The sequence below is a fragment of the Hemitrygon akajei genome, chromosome 9 (genome assembly GCF_048418815.1).
Source record: "Hemitrygon akajei chromosome 9, sHemAka1.3, whole genome shotgun sequence".
Classification (NCBI taxonomy): Eukaryota; Metazoa; Chordata; class Chondrichthyes; order Myliobatiformes; family Dasyatidae; genus Hemitrygon; species Hemitrygon akajei.
The window spans coordinates 169,283,914-169,301,137 of record NC_133132.1 but is presented as its reverse complement, the minus strand read 5'-3'; the positions used below and the strand labels follow the sequence as shown (position 1 = coordinate 169,301,137).

Sequence of the window (17,224 nt, the reverse complement as noted above, 5' to 3'; positions counted from 1 at the left end):
TCTGGAATTTAGAAGATTGAGGGGGGATCTTATTGAAACGTATAAAATTCTAAAGGGATTGGACAGGCTAGATGCAGGAAGATTGTTTCAGATGTTTGGGAAGTCCAGAACGAGGGGTCACTGTTTAAGGATAAAGGGGAAGCCTTTTAGGACCGAGATGAGGAAAAACTTCTTCACACAGAGTGTGGTGAATCTGTGGAATTCTCTGCCACAGGAAACAGTTGAGGCCGGTTCATTGGCTATATTTAAGAGGAAGTTAGATATGGCCCTTGTGGCTAAAGGGATCAGGGGGTATGGAGAGAAAGCAGGTACAGGGTTCTGAGTTGGATGATCAGCCATGATCATACTGAATGGCGGTGCAGGCTCAAAGGGCCGAATGGCCTACTCCTGCACCTATTTTCTATGTTTCTATGAAGAATGCAAGTAATTAAGTTAATTGAATAGAATCTTTCCTGTAATGTCATGGGCTGATAGCTTGTTAAGCAGCCTCGTGTGTGGCACCTTGTCAAATACCTTCTGAAAATTCAAGTACAATATCAACCAATTTTCCTTTGTTTATCCTTAACAATCCAACATCTTCACAAATACTGTTAGGCTAACAGGCCTATAACTTCCTTTCTTCTGCCTCCCTCCCTTCTTGGAGTGATATTTGCAATTTTTCAGACTTCCTGAACCATTCCAGGATCCAGTGATTCTTGGAAGATCATTATTAATACCTCTACGATCTCTTCAGTGATCTCTGTCAGAACTTTGGGGTGTACAACATCTGGTCTTAGTGACATATCTATCTTCAGACCTTTCAGTTCCCTAAGAACCTTCTCCATAGTAGTGGTAATTTCCCTCACTTCATACCCCTGACACCTGGAACTTCCACCGTAATGCGAGAGTCTTCCACAGTGAAGACTGATGCAAAATTCTTATTCAGTTTGCCCACCATTTCCTTGTCATCCATTATTACCTCTCCAGCATTGTTTCCCAGTGGTCCGATATCCAATAGCACCTCTCCTTTAGATTTTATGTATCTGAAGAAACTTTTGGTATCTTCTTTAATATTATTGGCTTTCATCTTCCATATTTACCTTCTTAATGACTTCTGCCTTCTGTTGACAGTTGCTTTCTGTTGGTTTTTAAAAGCTTCTAATTCTTCAAGATCCCACTAATTTTTGCTATATTATATGCCCTCTCTTTGGCTCTAATGTTGTCTTTGAACTCTCTTGATAGCCACGGTTGTGTCATCTGGCCTTTAGAATACTTCTTCCTTTTTGTGATGTATATAACCTGTGTCTTCCGAATTGCTTCCAGAAGTTCTAGCCAGTGATGCTCTGCTGTCATCCCTGCCAGTGTTGTTTTCCAATAAATTCTGGCAAAATCCTTTTTCATGCCTCTTCACTGTAATACTGATACATCTGACCTTACCTTCTCCTTCTCTAATTTCAGGGTGAAATTCAGTCATATTATGATCACTCCCCCCAATTGTTTTTTTACCTTAAGTTCTCTAAACAATTCCGTTTCATTGCACAACACCCAATCCAGAATAGCTGATCCCCTAGTGGGCTCAACCATGGCTCAGAGGCATTCATTCACCCTCTTGGAATTCAGCACCAACCTAATTTTCCCAGTCTACTTGCATACTGAAATCCCCCATAATTATTGTAACATTGCCCTTTTGGTGTTCATTTTCTATCTCCTTTTCTAATTTGTAGTCCATGACCTTTCTGCTGTTACAGGGCCTGTATATAACTCCCATCAGGGTCTTTTTACCTTGCAGTTCCTTAGCTCTATCCACAATGAATCAACAACTTCAGACCTTATGTCACTTCTTTCAAGTGGTTTGATTTCATTTTTTTATCAACATAGTAATGCTGCGCATTCCTGCCTTCCCACTTGTCCTTTTGATACAATGTGTACCCTTGAACATGGTTCAGTGTTGCCAACAACATCATAGCTGCTAATCTGTAACTGTGCTACAAGTTCATCTACCATATTCTGTATACTGTGCACATTCAAATGTAACACCTTCAGTCCCGTATTTACCCGTTTTGATTTTGTCCACCTTTTATGTTGCAACTCTTCCTGTTGACTGCAATTTTGCCCTATCATCAGCCTTTCCTTGCTGGCAATGCCTTCCTCAGAAGAAATCCCAATGATCCATAAATCTGAACCCTTGCCCTCTGCATCAGTTCCACAACCGCATATTGACCTACCAAATCATCCTATACTTAACCTCACTGGCACTTAGCACAGGCAGTAATTCAGAGATTAGTACCCGTGTAGTCCTGTTTTTCAGCTTTCTACCTAGCTCCCTACAATCTTTCTTTAGGACCTCTTCACCTTGACTACCTATGTAATTGGTGCCAATGAGAATGCCATGGACCTGATCTGAGACATCTCTGTTGGTACCAGGGAGGCAACATACCATCCAGGTGACACTATCACACCCACAGAATGTTATCTCTTTTCTTCAGACTAAGGAATCTCCTGTCAACACTGCAGTCCTGTTCACCTCTCTGCTCTTCTGAGCCACAACACCTGGCTCAGTGCCCCACACCCAGTCACTCATAGGTCATCTCCCTCAATAGTATCTTAAGTTGTGTAATAATTATTGAGGGGAATAGCCACAAGTGTACCCTGCAATGACTGTACATTTACCCTCCTTCTCATGATAGTCACCCAGTTACCTGTCTCTTGCAACCTAGGGCTGACTAACTCCCTGTAGCTGCTGTCTCTCACCACCTCATTCTCTTGTATGTTGAAGATCATCGAGCTGTAGCTCCAGTTCCTTAATATGTTCTCTCAGGAGCTGCAACTCAGTGCACCTGGTGCAGATGTGTTTATCTAGGAGACAGGAGGTCTCCCAGACTTCCCGCATGCCACACACAGTACAAAACACTGCCCTTGGTGCCATTCTCACTAAACTACTATGCCCTAGCAGATGTGGAATAAGTAGGTAAGAACAGGGAGAGGCTAACTTACAAAATACTTTACCTCACCTGAGCCTGATGAGCCAAATCCACTCTAAAAGAATGGCCACTGCACTTGCGTTTGAGTTATTTTTATTGGCCCTTTCTAATGAATCCCTCTTGATTGGTCACTTCTCAGTTCAGAGAAACTGCCATGGAACTCTGCACTTAAAATCTGAATTGCCTTCCTGATTAAAAGATAGCTGTTTTTATGCAGCCGTGACATTGATTGTCCAACTCTATTTCATGCAGTATCTGGATAAAATGAGTGTTGGTTAACTGCGCTGTCTATGTTGGATATGAAAGCAGGAACAGATTTGGTTGTAATGCAGAATGAAAGAGATAACCAATGCGAGTGATGCTGAAGAGTTGTTGGCATGCACAGAATCTCACATGTTTAGCTCACATTGCATATCCGTGTGATAAAGCAAGCTGGCGAGGGCTTTCAGTGGTCAATGGAGAAGAGCTTCTTTGATATCTTAAACTTCGTACAACGTATACAATCATAGAATCTACCACATTCTGTAGTATAACTTTACGTTGTACTTTATCGTAAGTTAACTGTATAAATGTTGCCTTTCTGATTTCTAGTAACTTAAGGTTCTTCACTCTAATTGTTTGTATCCAGAAACAAATTACTTAATTACATCTGCGGTGGATTCTTTTTATTGTGCTTTCTGCTGTTCACATTTGGGATGGAAAGGCTACCAGCTGTGATAGTTGGAACATACTATTTGTGTCCTCGCAATTCAGAATGGAGCTTGTACTGAATTTATTCATTTAATTCTTGTATGAAACTCTACAATTCGTTCTCAGTATTAGTTACTTTTTTATTTACACAGTTAGTCTTTTGCACACTGGTTGGTTATCAGTCTTTGTGTGCAGTTTTTCATTTATTCTGTTGTATTTCTTTGTTCTACTGTGAACACCTGCAAGAAAATTAATTTCAGGGTTGTATATGATGACATATATTTACTCTGATAATAAAACTTTGATTCTGGTCGGATGGCATTTTATGTTAGATAATGCAAATTGTGCTCTGAGAATGGAGTCAATTTCAGGTTAAATCTTTTATCTGTACTGTATTAAAGTGGCAAAATCATTTTGTCTCTTGTTATAACCATTGATCTAATTTAAAACAATATTTTCAATACAAACCACAAAAACCCTTTGATTTTTCTCATAGGTAAGATTAGTAGCAACTACATATAAACTGGGAGAGGCAATGAAACTGACTTATTTTATCACCTCTCCCAGTGAACTTAATAGATTCTGTTTATTTTAGCAGATAAACAGATTAGATAGAGTTAGAATAAAAATGACTTCCCACCAATTCAGGAGATATATAGTTAGTAATTAGCTTCACAGAATTATAATAGGGTTCTTAAATTCTGGCACTCATATTCAAAGTTCAAAGTAAATTTTATATCAAAGTACATACAACTGCAAGAAAGAGTTTGTGAACTCTGCACTTATCTGGTTCTCTGCATTAATTATTCATAATGTGGTCTGATCATCCAAGTCACAATCTGAAGAAGGCTGTTCATGCAAGGGATCCCAGAGATACTGATGAACTGAAACAGTTTTGCATGGAGGAACAGTCTAAAATTCCTCCTTGCCATTGTCCAAGTCTGATCATCAGCTACAGGAAACGTTTGGTGGAGGTTATTGCTGTTAAAGGAGATTCTACCAGGGTTTACAAACTTTTAAAAGCCTGGACTGTGAATAATTAAACAATGTGTTCAATAAAGACATGAAAAGTATAATTGTGTATTATTAGTTTAGACAGATTATGTATGTCGATTACTGTGACTTAGATGAATATCAAACCACATTTTATGAGTAATTAATTCAGAAAACTGGGTAATTGCAAAGGGCTCACAAATTTTTTCTTGCATATGTATATGTCACTGTATACAACCCTGTGATTAATTTTATTGTGTAGCTATTTACTATTTTATAGCACAGTAGCATAGAACCAGGAACGGATTCAATTCCCACCGCTGCCTGTAAGGAGTTTGTACATTCTCCCCGTGATTATGTGGGTTTCCTCTGGGTGTTCTGCTTCCCTCCCACGGTCCAAAGATGTACCAGTTGGTAGGTTAATTAGTCATTGTAAATTGTCCCATGATTAAACTGGATTAAATCGGCGAATGCTGGGAGGCGTGGCTTGAAGGGCAAGAAATGCCCATTCTGCACTGTGTCTCAATAAAAGACAAACAGAATCAAAGCACGACTGTCAGGCTCGAGCGTTCAACCAGAAGACAACAAACTGCAAATGCAAAAAGAAGAAACAAGAATATAAAGGAATTGTCATAGATATCAAGAACATGAGATGAAGAGTCCTTGAAAGTGAGTCTATTGATTCTGGGAACATTTAAATAATGGTTTTACTTAAAGGGAAATTACATGCTGCAGACTGCAATGAGAGCAGTTCAAAAGAGGTACATTTAAAAGAATTTTTGGAACAATTTTCTGCAGCCCACAGAACATTGCCGAAGATCATCATAGTCAAGTCATGGTCATGTTGAACTCGTGGAGGCACAACTAGGAGTTTGTAAAGGTTTAACATGCTTCATTACTTTTGCACTCCGAACTTCTATGTACTTAGCCCTTGTTCTCTTTATTGTTATTGGGCAAAAGGTATATTCACATGGTATATTGGTATGGATATTTTCAAAGTTCAAAGTAAATTTATTATCAAAGTACATATATGTCACCATATACAACCCTAAGATTCATTTTCTTGTGGGCAGATTCAACAAATCTATAGAGTGGTAACTATAACTGAATCAGTGAACGACTGCCCAACGAGAGCATTCAACCAGAATGCAAAAAACAACATACTGTGCAAATATAATGGAAAAGTGTGTATGGAACTGGTGGCGATAGCGGAGGTACTTAATAAATACTTAGCTTCAGTATTCACTACGGAAAAGGATCTTGGCAATTGTAGGGATGAATTGCAGTGGACTGAAAAGCTTGAGAATGTAGATATTAAGAAAGAAGATGTGCTGGAGCTTTTGGAAAGCATTAAGTTGGATAAGTCATCGAGACCGGACGAGATGTACCCCAAGCTACTGTGGGAAGTGAGGGAAGAGATTGCTGAGCCTCTGGCAATGATCTTTGCATCATCAATGAGGATGGGAGAGGTTCCAGAGGATTGGAGGGTTGCAGATGTTGTTCCCTTATTCAAGAAAGGGAGTAGGGATAGCCCAAGAAATTATAGGCCAGTGAGTCTTACTTCAGTGATTGGTAAGTTGATGGAGAAGATCCTGAGAGGCAGGATTTATGAACATTTGGAGAGGCATGATATGATTAGGAATATTCAGCATGGCTTTGTCAAAGTCAGGTCATGCTTTACAAGCCTGATTGGATTTTTTGAGGATGTGACTAAGCACATTGATGAAGGTAGAGCAATAGATGTAGTGTATGTGGATTCTAGCAAGGCATTTGACAAGGTGCCCCATGCAAGGCTTATTGAGAAAGTAAGGAGGCATGGGATCCAAGGGGGACTTTGCTTTGTGGATCCAGAACTGGTTTGCCCACAGAAGGCAAAGAGTGGTTGTAGATGAGTCATATTCTGCATGGAGGCCAGTGACCAGTGGTGTGCCTTAGGGATCTGTTCTGGGATCCCTACTCTTTGTGATTTTTATAAGTGACCTGGATGGGGAAGTGGAGGGATGGGTTAGTAAGTTTGCTGATGACACAAAGGTTGGGTGTGTTGTGGATAGTGTGGAGGGATGTCAGAGGTTACAACGGGACATTGATAGGATGCAAAACTGGGCTGAGAAGTGGCAGATGGAGTTCAACCAAGATAAGTGTGAGGTGGTTCATTTTGGTAGGTCAAATATGACGGCAGAATATAGTATTAATGGTAAGACTCTTGGCAGTGTGATGGATCAGAGGGATCTTGGGGTCCGACTCCATAGGACACTCAAAGCTGCTACGCAGGTTGACTCTGTGGTTAAGAAGGCATATGGTGCATTGGCTTTCATCAATCGTGGAATTGAGTTTAAGAGCCGAGAGGTAATGTTGCAGCTATGTAGGACCCTGGTCAGACCCCACTTGGTTTACTCTGCTCAATTCTGGTTGCCTCACTGTAGGAAGGACGTGGAAACCATAGAAAGGTACAGAGGAGAATTTCAAAGATGTTGCCTGGATTGGGGAGTATGCCTTATGAGAAAAGGTTGAGTGAACTCGGTCTTTTCTCCTTGGAGCAACGGAGGATGAAAGGTGACTTGATAGAGATGTACAAGACAATGAGAGGCATTGATTGTGTGGATAGTCAGAGGCTTTTCCTCAGGGCTGAAATGGCTAGCACAAGAGGACACAGGTTTAAGGTGCTGGGGAGTAGGTGCAGAGGAGATGTCGGGTAAATTTTTTATGCAGAGAGTCATGAATGCGTGGAATGGGCTGCTGGCGGTGGTGGTGGAGGCAGAAACGATAAGGTCTTTTAAGAGCCTCCTGGGTGGCTACATGGAGCTTAGAAAAATAGAGGGCTATGGGTAAAGCCTAGGTAGTTCTAAGGTAGGGACATGTTCGCACAGCTTTGTAGGCTGAAGGGCCTGTATTGTGCTGTATGTTCTCAATGTTTGTATGTTTCTATAACTAAATTGCAAATACTAACGAGAACATGATATAATGAGACTTGTTTCTGGCTAGCAAGAAACAAAATAGGCATATATGAGTCTTTTTCATTTGGCAAGGTGTAAAAAGCACTATGCCATTAGAGTATGAAAGTAATGCGGAGCTATGACTATAGCTGTGATCTTAATGTGGAAAACTTGAGAGGAGGACTAATCAACCCCTGCTATTTCCTTCATTTATAATGTTCTTATCAATGATTGTTGATGTCTGTCAGCTTCCTTTGGTATTCAGTTGTCTTGCCACAGTCCTCAAAGCTTTAAAACCTCATGGAAGAAGAGAGAATAAGGCTGAAACATTCCATTCCATACACTCAATATCATAGAGTGTGGTGGATCTAGAAAGTACAGAGATGACAGTGAAAGGGGAATTAGAAAAGCCAAAAATGATGGCTGAAGGGAAGTTCAAAGCTGTTTTATAAATGTACAAAGATCCAATAGGTACTGTTCACCCTCTGACTCTGTGGGAGATTCTTCCAGGTGTCTGATATTCTCCCATATCCCAAAGATGATTAGATTAGGAGATTAAGGGTAATTTACAGAGCCTAATTAAAATTCAGATGAGTGGCAGTATCTGGTGCTCGGGGGAAGGTCAGGAGAATAAAATAGGTTTAGTGTTTGTGGTGCATGGTAGTTGGTGCAGTCTTTGTGGATCGAGGGGTAAATTTTGTAATTTATTTATTTTGTTTTATTTAGAGATTCTGCACAAAACAGGCTCTTCCGCCCCTGCGAGCTGCACTATCAGCAACCCATCTATTTAACCCTAGCCTAATCACAGGACAATTTACAATGACCGATTAACCTACTAACTGGTATGTTTCTGGACTGTGTGACAAAACCGGAGCACCCAGAGAAAACCCATGCAGTTACAGGGAGAACATACAAACTCCCTACAGAAGGCACAGAATTGAACTTCAAACTCTGATAATTGAATCAATAAAATTTCTGTTTATGGAGACTAGCTGCATCACAACCTCATCGCACAGTACTCTGTATTACCACTAGGTGGACCATGTGAAAGGGAAATGCTTTCATTCAAGATAGTTTAATGTCATTTCCAGTACAGGTGTAAGGGAGAACAAAATAATTGTTACTCCAGATCTGAGACAACATTAAAAAACAGTAAGATAAAGAACACAATAATTTGAAAAAAACACAATAAGTAAATATGTAAAATAGCTCATTCATAGATTGTTCATGAAATGACTCTGGGCACATGAGTGTCTGTACGTAAGATGACTCTGACAGGATATGATAAAGTAGCATGGTGGGGTGGGTTAGTGGATGGAGGTGTTGATCAGCCCTACTGCTTGTAGATAGTAACCATTTTTTGAGTCTGCTGGTTCTGGTGTGGATACTATATAGCCTCCTCCTTTATTGGAATAAGACAAACAATCCATGAGGCAGGGTGGGGTATGTTACTGGCCCTTTTCCAGCACCTTTCTGTATATACGTCTTTAATGGTGGGTAGCCTCAGCCAGCAATACATCTGACAGTTTTCAATATACATTGTGGAGCTTTCCTATCGACTGTAGTGCAGTTTCCGTACCATGCAGTGATGCAGTATGGAGTGAGATGTTCTCATTTTAAAAAAAACTTTTGACTCCAAACTAGCAACTTAGATGGAAGGAATTTTAGCTGTATTTTAACATGTCATAATTGCTGGAAAAACAATAATTTTCTTCAGTTTACTTATTCATTTTGGAGCACTGCAGATTTGTATAGTTTCTGGTTTAGCCGCTGGCCATTTCTAATCAAGCCTCTGATGCTGTGTGGATCAACACACAAAATACTGGGGAAACTCAGCAGGCCAGGCAGCATCTATGGAGGGAAATGAATTGTCAGAAGTTTGAACCAAGACCCTTCACCAGGATTGGAAATGAAAGGGACAGGAACCAAAAATAAAAGGAGGAAAAAATAAGAAGAGTAGGAGCTAGCAGGTGATGGGTGAATCCAAGTGAGAGAGGATAAATGGGATATGGGAAAACGAGGATAAGGGAATCCTTGTGGCCCTGTTTCCTCTTCTCATTCCCCATACCCTTTCTCATCACCTGCTTATTATGTCTGGCGCTCCATTCCTTCCCTTTGTTCTGTGATGATCTATCCTCTCCCATCGGATTGTTGTTCCTCAGCACTTTGCTTTCCCTACCTATCACCTCGCAGCTTCTCACATTACATAACTTTGTGGGTTTCCTTAACGATGTATTGAAAAGAGGTGAAGAATGCGCATTTAGCATTCACTTTCAGGTTTAAGTCTGAATGCGTGTTAAGGTGAAAAATGTCAATTTTAAATGAAAGAAATGCACACAAAATGCTGGAAGAACTCAGCAGGTCAGCTAACATCAATAGAGAAGAATAAACAGTTAACATTTTTGGCTGAGACCCTTCATTGAAGGACTGAAGACGAAGCTGGAGGAAACCAGAATAAGAATGGGGACAGGGGAAGGTGTACATGCTGGCAGATAAGACCAGGTGCAGGGGAAGTTACACCTTGTTAGCTGCTAGCTTGTACTCTTTTTTTCCTCTCTTTTCCCCCCGCCCTCACTTCCTTGTTCTGATGACTTCTCACTTTCTCGAAGGATCTCAGTCTGAAATGTCAACTGTTTATTCATTTCAGCAGATGCTGCCTGACCTGTTGAGTTCCTGCAGCAATTTATGTGCATCCCTCAAAATTTCGGGCATCTGTGGAATTTCCTGACTTTGTAGTTTTAATATGGAATTGAGTGTTCTTAATAACTGAAAAGCAGGAGTAGATATGTTGTGGCAATTGAGCTTTAACAGGAATGAGAGTCATAGAATTCTATGTTATCAAATTAGCAAATATATTTGCTGTAGGGTAACAGTGCGACATTGGCTTTTTAATAGAAAATTGAAAATGTTGTGGAATGTCCTAAAAATTGAGGAGAGGTGGTTTTTATTTCCTGCTTCTGAAACAGGGTTGCTCCCTTTTACATTATGCTTTTCCTTGAAAACTGTGGAACAATAACCGCGCACTTAGTCGCAGCGCCTTTCCAGGTCCAACTAATGGTGCAAATGTTTATCTTAAATATTTTTCTTGTGACATTGGTAATACAAAATATTGTAAATCCAGTTCATTAGTTCATTGACGAGACCAACAGCAGTGGAGCTGTGTGGCTTTGGGTTGTAGCGTGGACCAGGGTCCTCATTCCATGGCGTCACCTGAGCAGCCAGCCAGAGGTGCTGTGGGAGAGAACAGATGGCTGGCGGGACTGCTGGAATCCATGCTGTGTTGGGGGCTTGTCCCTACAGGCTGACCCTCTCATTGGTGCTACTCTCCACTGTTTGCTCCCCGGAAGACAAGCTGGATTGCCTTTGCCAGCGGCTGACCCAGAGTGAGATGAGGAACTGCTGCATGCTTGTTCTCGCAGAAACATGGCTCCAGGACAACATCCCTTACACCATCAATCTTCAGGCTATGCCACTCAGGGACTTGTGCTAATATTATTTTGTGATTGTATGTGCTATTGTAACTATATGTCTAGTGTGTGTGACTGTATGTACTGTGTTTTGTACCTTGGTCCCAGAGGAATGATGTGTCATTTAACTGTATACATCTATATTGTTGATTGACCTTGAACCTTTTTCTCTAAAAGCATCCTGATTATCTCTTGAAAATCTTTGTAATATTTAATCTTATATGTTAAATTATTCTGCTTATTATAAGCATCATATCAGACTAATTCCTTCTAGGTGGAGTAATGGTTTCAGCATTCTGAACAAATAAGACTCTTTTTGAATTCTGATGCTACTGTTTGTAGTTGTAGCTGCCAATATCAGTTTGTATCAATATATTCTTAGCCTGTTGTATGCTATTTGGGTATATTTCAAACATTAAATTAAAGTTGATAGATGGTTGAAAAGAACATTTGTCAATAATATTTCTTGATGAACTTCTAATTTTCAGTGCTTCATGGAGCTGAACCCTTACCATATTACACTGCTGCCCATGCAATGAATTGGTGTTTACAGTGTGCACAAGGAGTGGCATACCTACATGGCATGAAACCCAAGGCTTTAATCCACAGGGACCTCAAACCACCAAAGTATGTTCTTTCTTAATAAATTGAAGAACAGCAGTTAATATAGACTGTATCAATGGGAAACACGATGAATTTTGGATGCAAGTTTAAGATTGGAGTTAATTTAGATTGGAAAGATTTTTGGTCATTAATAAGTTATCATTTGTATAACTGGAAATGCTTAATGTTGAAACAAAATCCTATTTTATTTGCTACTGTGTGGAAAAAAGTTTTCTAGAGTTGGTGGGCTCTCTCAAAACAGAGCTCGGGTTTCCTGTAATTCCTCTCCAGTGACCAAGCAAGTCAGCAATGAAAACACATTTTCACATTTAGTTTGATGAAGCAACTTTATTTAACTCTTAACTAAAATAATGAAAAAATTAGTAACTCAATTAATTATGTTTAGCTCTTAACTACAGCTCTAATTCAACTTGTACCTACAGCTACAAATTTAGTCTAGTTCAACTAAAAGAGCAAAACTCAGACTTCTTTATTTGATCCTTCACTAATAAATCAAGTTCAAAGTTGCACACAGTTCATGTTAATTGGTGGTAAGCATTACAAATTAGCAGTGTTGCCTGTATATTTTTAACCACTCAGTTATTAGCCACCGGGGAGCCCCAACATTTCAACAAGACATCGAGGTTGTCAGGCCCTGTTTGAAATCCAATCCATGGAGAAACTCCAGAAATCCCTTGAAACAATCTTACAATTATACTGTTTAGGAGTTTCCTTATCTCTCCTCAAAGTGATTAACAACTCCATATAAGACAAGACCCCTGATACACAATTTACTGGAAACTACCAAGCAATTTCCAATAATTGGCCTAAGACGGGCCTACCTGTATAACCACAGCCTAAAGCTAAATTTGAGGCAGCCATGTTGTCAACATGTTCAGCTGTTTTATAACTGTTCCTACAGGCAAGTCACAACTAATTCTGTTTCATCTCACTACACAGACAAATCCGCTATAACCAAGGAAGATTGGTGCATGGTACTCACAAAATCTCTATGCACATGTTTGACCAAGCTAGTGCCCTATCTCAAGGATCAATCTATTGAATCTCAGTTGTTCTGCCTCTATTTTAAATATATCCTTGCTTCAATGAAAGACAATATTCCAAATGTGGTCCTCAAAGAAATGGAGCAAGACTGGATAGCAGAGAGGTACAGCTAGTAGATTTGCTGCCTCAAAGCGACAAAAAACATGGTCCGGTGCCAACTAAAATTGAAGGCTAGTTCAATCATGGTTGCCTGTCCAACATTGAAAAGGAAACATCGGATCATCTATCTCACTTTTGTTTATCGGATTCTGCACCTATAATGATTATATCATTTACCTGTATTGCTGTGATTGGATTTCCATTTGGCATCATATGGCGACTACTTTTTGGTTTTTTTGAACAATGTGAACTGTGGTGACATGGCATAATATTTACATACTGAATACTGACTGGATATCCCTAAAAATAGATTACTGAAATTGCAGTTTTGTTTTTCCCAATGAAGCTTGCTGCTGGTTGCTGGCGGGACAGTTCTGAAGATCTGTGACTTTGGCACAGCCTGTGATATTCAAACTCACATGACCAACAACAAGGGAAGTGCTGCCTGGATGGCTCCAGAAGTTTTTGAAGGTAAATATTTGAAAGTTGCTTGGGACACCACTTTAGTTCCTCCTCTTGGCTCACCTCAAAGATGGGGCGCCACAGTACTATAGTAGTTAGCACAGTGCTATTACAGATCAGGGTGTCAGATTTCGGAGTTCATTTCCGGATTTGTTCCTTCTTTCCGGGTGCACATGGGTTTCCTCTGGGTGCTCTGGTTTCCTCCCACAGTCCAAAAGTTGGTAGGTTAATTGGTCGTTGTAAATTGTCCTATGACTAGGGTTAAATAGATGCATTGCTAGGTGGCAAGGCTCAGTGCCTGTTCCGCACTGTATCTGTAAATAATAAATAACTCATGAATTAACTTTATTCACCATATATATTTATATGTGTTGGGAACTTGCTGTGGTGTGTTGGTGAAACATGCAACAAAAATGACAAATTTCAACAACTATACAGAATAATGAAGTATATAAAAATACAGTTAGAAATACAGCCATAGAATAAAATGTACATATATACCAGCATGTATTTACAATCTAAGCAGCATTATAAAAAGTGGTTTAAAGTATTTGAAGCATGACAAAGCATTTAATTCATTTTTAATGACACAAAATCACTCAGCCCTGTAATGGACTGCTTGAGAGAGTATTTGGATTGGTACAAAGAAGATTTTTTATTTTCATCAATGGTACATGCCTCACTTGATAAAGAAGTTATTTTTGGAAAATCTTTACTAAATTTGGACTTTGAAGATTGGGTTTAATGAGTAGGATTGATAGCTGTTAGTGTATATGTATATTAAATAGTTAAATTAAAAATAGTGCAAAAACAAGAATAATTTAATAAAAGATATTGCAGTAATATTCATGGGTTCAGTGTCTTTTAGGAATCACATGAGTGTAATTGGGCAACATGGGCTGGTTGGACCAGAAGAGCCTGTTAGTTTGTTGTATTTGTAACTAATATAAAGTAAAATAATAACTGTTTCAGGCTTCAAAGTGTTTGCATTTTTTAAATTTAAATTTGATGTGACTTGTTGAATTTGTGTTGCAGGAAGTAATTATAGCGAAAAGTGTGATGTCTTCAGCTGGGGCATTATTCTGTGGGAAGTAATAACTCGCCGAAAACCTTTTGATGAAATTGGTGGTCCTGCATTTCGCATCATGTGGGCTGTCCACAATGGTAAGTTAACTGCTTACAAAATATCCTCTTAGCAGTAACTTAGTAGTTTTGTGATTTGAATACTAAGCATTGAGTGCATATTGCATTGCCCACTGAGTACTGTATCTACCCTGAGTATTTATTGTTCCTGTGACCACGTGGATTCTCCTGGGTGCTCCCACATCATTGAAATGTTCCCACAACCAATGAACCCACTTTCAAGAACTTCTCATCTCATGTTCTTGATATTTATTGCTATTTATTTATATTTGCATTTGCACAGTTTGTTGCCTTCTGCACTCTGGTTGAATGTCCTAGTTATGGTGATCTTTCACTGATTCTGTTATAGTTACTATTGTATAGATTTGTTGAGTATGCCTACAAGAAAATCTCAGGGTTGTACATGGTGACATATATGTGCTTTGATAACAAATTTATTTTGAGCATATCAAAATGTGAGGGTTTATGGGTTATTTAGTTTCTGTAAATTATCTATAGTGTGTAGATGAGGGGTAGAATGAAATGGGATCAGTGTAGGATTGGTGTCAGTTAGTTGGCACGGACTTGATCGCCCAAAGGGCCTGTTACTGTGCTGTTTCTAACCAAACTGACTATCTCTAATTGACTGATTAAGCTAGAACGCAGTGTGCACCAATGGATTGTCAACTCCCATGAGGCAAGAGCAAAGTTGCAGCTTAATATTTAAGGAAAGTGCAACAGGATTAAAAATATCTTTGTTTATTTTTAGTTTGATGTGTTAAACTGATGGTGAAGCTGTCTTAAACTCTGGTGAGATTGAAATATGCTTTTTTATTCAATTTATAGGGGTTCCCACTAATCTACTATATACAGCATGTTTAACTAAAACTGATATATTGAAAACAGACTATTGAAAAGACAAAATTGAGACAGGGCAGTTGATTTTATTGAATCAGTCGTTAAGATAAGTGTGACATGACAGGTGAAGTGATGTAGCTGAGATAAGGAGGAGTTTATGGAAACTACTGAGCTTCACAGCAATTACAATTATAGGAACATACAAAATGCTGCAGGAACTCAGTAGGTCAGGCAGCATCTATGAAGAAGGATAAAGAACTGATGTTTTGGGCTAAGACTCTTCATCAGGACAGAGCAGGTGCGGCCATTTGCATGGGCGATTGTAAGATCGGGGTTCAGTCCTGCCACTCTCTGTATGCAGTTTGTAAAAGATGACTGACTGGAAAATTGCAAAGGTTACTCTGTTGTTTAAAAATGGTGGGAGGCAGCACAAAGGAAACTAGTTGTGTTAGCCTGACATCAGTGGTTGGGAAGTTGTTGGAATCAATAGATAGGGATGAGATTACGGAGTACCTGGAGGCACATGACAAGATAGGCCAAAACCAGCATGGTTTCCTGAAAGAAAAGTCCTGCTTGACAAACCTACTGCAATTAGTTTAGGGAATGGCAAAGAAGTGGCAAATGAAATACAATGTTGGAAAATGTATGGTCAAGATTGATGAGAATGATTCCAGGAATAAAAGGGTTACCGTATGAGGAACGTCTGGCACCTCTTGGGCTGTATTCCCTGGAGTTCAGGAGAATGAGGGGGGATCCCATAGAAACAGTCCAAATTTTAAAAGGCCTGAACAGATTAGATATGGCCAAGTTCTTTCCCATGGTAGGGGAATCTAGGACAAAAGGGCACGACTTCAGGATTGAAGGACATCCTTTTAGAACTAAGATGCGGAGAAATTACTTTAGTCAGAGGGTAGTAAATCTGTGGAACTTGTTGCCATGAGCTGCTGTGGAGGCCAAGTCATTGAGTGCATTTACATAGAACATAGAATAGTACAGCACAGTACAAGCCCTTCGGCTCACAATGTTGTGCCAACCCTTAAACCCTGCCTCCCATATATCCTACCGCCTTAAATTCCTCCATATACCAATTAAAGCAGAGGTAGATAGTTTCTTGATTAGCCAGGGCATTAAGGGATATGGGGAGAAGGCAGGGGAGTGGGGATGACTGGAAGAAGTGGATCAGCCCATGATTGAATGGCAGAGCAGACTCAATGGGCCAAATAGCCTACTTTTGCTCCTATATCTTATGGTATTAAGGTTCTCCCCATGACCACGTGGATTTCCTTTGGGTGCCCTAGTTTCTTCCCTCATTCCAAAGATGTGAGGGTTAGCGTTGGTAACTCAGCATGCTACATTGGCGCTAGAAGTATGGCAGCACTTCCAGACTGCAGACTCTGTTGGTAATTAACACAAACGATGCACTTCACTATATGTTTTGATATTTCAATGTACATGTCACAAATAATTTATGATGCTAATGTGCCAAAGGCTTTCTTACAACCTTATCCTCCTGTACCACCACTTTCAATCAATAATGGACCAGTATTTCCAGATCCCTTTGTTCTACCACGCTCCTCAGGAGATGGGAGGTTGGAACACGTACAACAAGCTAGAGGAACTCAGCAGATCGGGCAGCATCCGTGGAAAGGAGCAGTCAATGTTTCGGGCCGAGACCCTTCTAGTCCTGACGCAGGGTCTCGGCCCGAAACGTTGACTGCTCGTTTCCATGGATGCTGCCCGACCTGCTGAGTTCATCCAGCTTGTTGTACGTGTTGCTTTGACCACAGCATCTGCAGTGTACTTTGTGTTTACTATAGGAGGTTGGAATTTGTATAAGGTGTTGGTGAGGCCTCAGTAGGAGTATTGTGAGCAGTTTTGGTCACCTACCTACAGGAAAGATGTAAATAAGGTTGAAAGAGTACAGAGAAAATTTTCAGGGATATTGCTGGGACTGAAGGACCTGAGTTTATAG

At 39.9% G+C, this 17,224-nt stretch overlaps 1 protein-coding gene across 5 annotated transcripts in view; it reads left to right on the top strand.

Annotated features, from left to right (window-relative positions):
- The window catches only part of map3k7 (mitogen-activated protein kinase kinase kinase 7), a 148,532-nt gene that overhangs the window by 71,336 nt on the left and 59,972 nt on the right, over positions 1-17,224 (top strand). For all 5 annotated transcript variants that reach the window (XM_073057481.1, XM_073057479.1, XM_073057478.1 and 2 more), the window contains exons 5-7: positions 11,532-11,670; positions 13,157-13,281; positions 14,308-14,436. In XM_073057481.1, coding sequence (XP_072913582.1) covers positions 11,532-11,670; positions 13,157-13,281; positions 14,308-14,436 — 393 coding nt within the window. The remainder of the gene's footprint in view (positions 1-11,531; positions 11,671-13,156; positions 13,282-14,307; positions 14,437-17,224) is intronic.